The sequence below is a fragment of the Montipora capricornis genome, chromosome 11 (assembly GCF_036669925.1).
Source record: "Montipora capricornis isolate CH-2021 chromosome 11, ASM3666992v2, whole genome shotgun sequence".
Classification (NCBI taxonomy): Eukaryota; Metazoa; Cnidaria; class Anthozoa; order Scleractinia; family Acroporidae; genus Montipora; species Montipora capricornis.
The window spans coordinates 38,564,790-38,570,803 of record NC_090893.1 but is presented as its reverse complement, the minus strand read 5'-3'; the positions used below and the strand labels follow the sequence as shown (position 1 = coordinate 38,570,803).

The 6,014-nt window shown below is 38.8% G+C and overlaps 2 protein-coding genes across 2 annotated transcripts in view; one reads left to right on the top strand and one right to left on the bottom strand.

Annotated features, from left to right (window-relative positions):
* LOC138024265 (diphthine methyl ester synthase-like) overlaps nt 1–5,017 on the bottom strand; it is an 11,047-nt gene extending 6,030 nt beyond the window's left edge. The window contains exons 1-4 of the mRNA XM_068871414.1: nt 4,853–5,017; nt 2,450–2,510; nt 1,395–1,458; nt 1–75 (exon numbers count right to left, since the gene is read on the bottom strand). The exon at nt 1–75 is cut by the window's left edge and continues 34 nt beyond it. Of these exons, the coding sequence (XP_068727515.1) occupies nt 1–75; nt 1,395–1,458; nt 2,450–2,510; nt 4,853–5,017 (365 nt within the window). The remainder of the gene's footprint in view (nt 76–1,394; nt 1,459–2,449; nt 2,511–4,852) is intronic.
* Nucleotides 5,018–5,036: 19 nt separating this feature from the next.
* LOC138024278 (U3 small nucleolar ribonucleoprotein protein IMP3-like) lies at nt 5,037–6,014 on the top strand. Its single transcript, XM_068871437.1, has one exon. The coding sequence runs from the start codon at nt 5,095–5,097 to the stop codon at nt 5,641–5,643; it is 549 nt and encodes a 182-aa protein (XP_068727538.1). The 5' UTR covers nt 5,037–5,094; the 3' UTR covers nt 5,644–6,014.

The window sequence follows — 6,014 nt, the reverse complement described above, 5'->3', positions numbered from 1 at the left end:
GAAGCATTGTGGATCACTTGGTATCGGATGTTTAACTGGTGTGCACGTAACACAAGGTCACTGTGAGTCGTAGCCCTAAGGAAAGTGTTAAATGAAAGCGTTGCAAAACTGCATGAACATGTATGTGAACAATACATGCATAAGGAGCTTACAGTCAAACCAGCGACCATATTTACAATTTAGCAGCAACAAGGAAAAGATGAAATAGAGAAGTGATCCAGTTGAACTTATCTCAACAATTTCACTGAGCAATAATAATAATAATAATAATTATTATTATTATTATTATTATTAGTAGTAGTAGTAGTAGTAGTAGAAGTAGTATTATTATTATTATTATTGTCTCTCATCAGGTGACTTCAACTGGATTCCTCAGTGACATAAAATGTAAATAATTTAAATTAATTAAATATTGTTTGCCCACTGGGCATGTAGTCTTTTGCTGCTTGTAGCATATATACACTGTAAAGTAAGGCTGTTGTAATGAATTGAACTCAAAAAAATGCTTAAATTCTGTTGATTAAGGTTCTGGCCCCAGTTGTTCAATTCAATTGAATTCAATTCAATCTTTCTAACTTACAGCCCTCTCCGAGCATTAACCCTCCCAACCATGATACACCACAGAAGACAGACCACAACACCGGGAACTACATGCCCTACTCTTTACCACAAGTGTGCGGATTCTTTTACGTCCCACAGGATTATGAACATTGAAGGATTGTGAAACGGGACCTCCGGCTTATCGTCCTTATCCGAGAATACTAGAGACTCTAACCATTTGCAGATGTGATTACAAAGGCAGCACTCTCTCCTCAGTTATTTAAAGATCCGGAGTGTTGGTCCGGCCAGAGTTGAACTCACGACCTCCTGCGTAACAGCCCTGTGCTCAACCAAGTGAGCCACCGTTGCGCGGTAAAAAGGTGTTCAAAAGGTGGATTTAACGCTTATCCACACGATAAACTACTATCCATTGGATAGTGCAATTGGTTTTGCTATGACTTATTCACTGGATAGTGATTTATCCAGCAGAAAGGGCTATCCATTGTTTGAACAACTGGGGCATTATGTTTATCTTGTAATCAACTCTCACCCCAGAAGTTGGTGCTCACGCATTTGGTTGAGAAATTATGTTACCATTTTCCCATTGGGTTTCTTTAGGTTTTCATATCAGGTAGCTGCACAATCTTATTTTTTGCGTGAGTGGAGTTAATAATTTTTTATTGTGCTTACTGTACTTTAGTACATTAATTGGACAGCATTAAACACTCCGGCTCTCAGTTCAAGCTGCACACCCACTCCTGTGCATGACTCATGCATATAGATAGAAAACTGGAATTTGAGTTTCCAAATAATCCAGGATTAGCTTAATTAGGTTATAAACAACTGGTACTCACCCAAATGGATCCCCTACAACTAGGAATGCAACATCTTTGTCTTTTGCATGCTCCAGTATGACATCTGAGCAAGAACGAAAATAATAAAATTTAATTATTTTTTGGTACACATAAATATAATTCTTAGCCTAATTCATGTGCAGCCACAAGAATGAATTTACCTGACTGTATGAAATGTTCTCACAGTATACAATGTGGGCTGGTAAGACCTCAGCTGTTAGGAGAAGCTCTAAATATTAATCAGGCTCCATGTTTTTGTGTGAATGGTTATTGGAGTGTGGCAAAATATCCTTTGGTTATAAATGCAAATATGCTTCTTTCACCTCAATTCAATGGGCAAAATTTTAAAAAAATATTGTTTCAGAGTGAGGGCAGTAGATCTACGTTAAACCTCAGAACAACACAAGACTTAACCAGACACCACAGTTTGTGAAAGTGATTTCTAAATGACCTCTTTCAATTCTTCAGCAAGCCTTAAAATGTGGGAAAAGATAACCAAATTGATAGACAATATGCAATCTTAGGGCCTAATCAGATCATGACCTGCATTCCTGCCAATTGAAAAGGATTGTGACTCTCTTCTCCAAAGCTGTCACCTCATATATCAATGCTGATAATCCAGAGGGTTAAGGCTAATATCACCCCTTAGGCGGCAGGTCTAAAACACAGGTCACATTCCGCAGTTCAGTATACATGTCACTGTGCTACAGACAAATAAACAACACGAAAAGTGTCTCCTAGCCAAATAACTCTCCAAAAATGTTGTTTCAGGTCTAAGGGAAACGTTTGGCTTAGTTGTTCATCACTGGAGCAGACTTTTAGTCTTGACCTGTGGAATGTGACCTGTGTTTCAGACCCGCCTCCCCTGAAGGGGGACCCTCTGACTAGCAAAAACTAAGGGGGTTAGACAGAGTAAAGTCTCTGGGTACCACTACGGCCCTTAGGAGTCAACGGGTTAAATTATAAACGTTTATGTTTTCAAGAGATTATTGGCAGATTTGGGTTTGACAGTAAGATCATCCAGGTGAAAGTAGACTAAGATTAACTTCATGTACCTGAATTTTGTTCCACTGTTTCCCTGTCAGCTAACTGTATTTGACGACCATAAAATTCCTCCTAAAGGAGAAGACAACGATGATTCAATCTGACATGCAAGTGCTTCTAATTCCTTTTTGGTAAACAGGTTTTGCAATTAGTATTATTTTAGTAGACCATTTTAGAGTTGTAGCTAAGTTACCTGGCCTAAGAATAGAAGTGAGGCTGCTTGTAACCCTGTTTCGATACAAACCTTTTTCCTATTCTTGACTAATGTTAATGTAGACTTAGTCTGATAAAACGAGTTTCAATCGAGTGTTGTAAAACTAAAACCAAAGTAATTACTTTGGCCAATCAAAGAGGACAGAAACAACCCGGTAAACCAATCAAAACTCGAAGTAATTACCTGTAGCCGACACAAAGCGCGGGAAAATGTGCACGCACGAGCCATGTTTGGTTTTGGTTTCACTTCTGATTAGTTGAAAAAGTGGCATAAGAACTTTGAACCAATCACTGAGTGAAGTAATCATAAACCAAAGCAAATTGCTAATTACTTGCGACACTCGATTAAAAACCACTCTAATTAGAATTACAACAACACAATTTATATGATAAAAGCAAAGAGGTCCGTATAAATATTAGGTGACTGGCAGCCTCGCAGCCATTCATAGGCTAGGTCACTGAGCAAACAACTGTAAGATACCATCATATAAACATTCAAAACATCTGTTGCCCAGTTTTGATTTAAATCAATGTGGTTTGACTAATGGAACATTCATGACACATTCTCCTACAGTCGGAAAACATATTTGAGTTGGGAGGGATAACAATGTTATTTCTTTCTTTCCACAGTTTATTCAATTTTGAGAGCAGCAAAAAACACCTTTTTAGTCATCATTTAATGTCATGTGCCATCTGGTGTAAAAAGATATTTCGTAAGATTTGTATATTTTTAACCCATTGACTTCTGAACTGCTCCCAATTGATGAGTAAAATCGTCTGACATTAGACAGAGTAAATTCTATTACTTAAGTCTTACTCCTAGGAGTCCATAGGTTAAAGGGGACATAGTTTTTGAGTCGAGGTAGAAGTTGTTAACCCATTCATCTCTAGACTGCACCTCCCCCCCCCCCCCCCCAACCTCCCCATTGACAAATAAAATCGTCTGTACAGAGTAAACTCCATAACGTCTCACTCCTAGGAATCAATAGGTTAAGTTAGTCACTTTGGTAGAAATGCAGTTGTTTCTGTAAAATTTGAAGATAGTGGTTGGTTTGAGCCATAGTTCATAGAGGGAAATGGTTTGGAAGCTTGACAAACATTAAAGGGGCAAACAAAGATAGCAAGATTTAGGTTGGAAAGTCCACGACCGTGCACAATTTTTTGATTTGCACTCATACACTATGCATGAATTGCGTAATAAACACGTTTCTATTGCTTAGTTCCTCAGTATAAAGAAAACAAGTATTGTGTTTTGTGCACGGTCAAGGCCAAAAAAGAGAACGAAAACCTACAACAAAGAAATTTGTCGCATTTTATAACCATTTCCCTCTATATTGGTTTGAGCAGAGTAACCGACTGTTGTCATCATCACAATGAATTTCAATCTTTGGTTTCAAAGAATCTGTCTTTAATTCCTTCAATGTTGGGAAAAAAGTAGCCGACTTCCCTGAGTGAAGTAGCCAATGCTTTTCATCGGGTGTTGGTCAGGTGCTAAAATGGAACCACTGGAAGTGGCTTGACATTGTAACAGAAGCAAAAACTCCAAATTGCTCTTGGCTGACGACAGAAGCCCATGACCTTGAAGTGTGTAACTTGCAACTCTTCCTTGGGACAAAGCTGGGGATTTTAGGACATCAATTTTATGCCCAAATATGGACAAAAATACGATCGAAGCTGCACGCACGGGAAAATGCACAAGCTACGTTACATCCAAATAAGGAAAATTTTAAACTAAAAAAAAACCCCAGCTCTGAACGAGAGTCAAACACTTCCCGATCAAGGTCATGAGCTTCTGCTGGGGATTTTTAATTGCATCTGATCAAAATGTTAGCATGCTTTAATTTCCCACCCCAACTTCATGAAAGTAACCAAGATGAAGTTCCAGTCCTTCCTTCCCCTCTCCCCGACAACCACGCACGCACACACAGACACACCCCACTTGGCACCATAGACCATTTTCGAATTCTCACAGCTGGACTGGATCTAGCATGTAATGGAGGCTAATGCGGGCAAATTAATTTGTGCGTGAAAAGATCTGCCTGCATTAGCCTCCATTTCATGCTAGATCCAGTCCAGCCGTGAGAAGTCGAAAATGGTCAGTTCCTGAAGGATTCTTCCCAGATTTTTTTTGTGTGCTACAATACTGTTTTTTTGGAGTATTGATTACTAAGTGATTAACAAATTATTTTAGTTACACCCACCAATACTTGTTGTTCAACACAAAGGATTGATGTATATGCTTCCAGAAAGACGTAATCCGCATTCTTAATGATTTCAAGTCCTTTTACAGTGATATCTTTCGCATCTCCCAGTCCAAGACCTACAAGATACAACATGCTTTGGTGTAGACAAACGTGAGCGTACATGACGCAAACGACGATTTCCAACAAAGAAAAGAGACTGGGGCTGATATTACCTCGTGTTGTGGAAGATCTGATCAAAAATGGTTCGTAAACTTAAATTCCACGAGAAGAAACTTCTCAAAAAAGTTGACTTTATATCGTGGAAAAGCGAGAATAACATTCGCGAAGTCAAAATATTGCGAAAGTACCACATTCAGAAGAGGGAAGACTACACGAAGTATAACCGAATTTGCGGATTGGTGACTTCCCTCGCCAACAAAATCAAACAGCTTGATCCAAAAGATCCGTTTCGAGTGGAAGCCACCGAGCAATTGTTGGAAAAACTGTACTCACTTGGTCTCATCACGTCGAAGAAGAATTTGTCTTTATGTGAAAAATTGAGTGCATCTGCGTTTTGCCGCCGTCGTTTGGGGGTAGTTATGGTTGCTTTGCGTATGGCACAGGCCATCAAAGATGCGGTGAAATATATTGAACAAGGACATGTGAGAGTTGGCCCTGAAGTTATTACGGATCCAGCTTTTCTAGTCACAAAGAATATGGAAGATTTTGTTACATGGACGGACATGTCGAAGATTAGGAAGCATGTGATGGAATACAATGACTTGAGGGACGACTTTGACTTCTCATGATGGATCATTGATATCCCTGGAAGCATCTTGCTCTAAAAACAACGAACGGAAATAATTTCATTCTCTTCGTTTGTGTGTGAAGGTATAGATTAAAGCGGTCAGTAACGAGAAGAATGTTAACAAGACATTGAATACGTGTACATCAAATCATTCCTCCATACTAGGGTCCTTATACACCTTATACACCTTGCCTCGTTCAAGATAAAATATTCTTTTCAATTTTAAGCTTAAGAACGAGGCACGAAGGGCTAATTTGAATAAAAACAAAAGAATATTTAAATGGCGGTCATTTTGGAATAATGTGTATAAGATACATGTATCGTCGTCAACAATGAGACTAGACACTTAATAAACATTATAACCCACCCATT

Bases quoted from the DNA above. Each gene is read 5' to 3' on its own strand.
- LOC138024278 (XM_068871437.1), top strand. From the start codon at position 5,095: ATGGTTCGTAAACTTAAATTCCACGAGAAGAAACTTCTCAAAAAAGTT.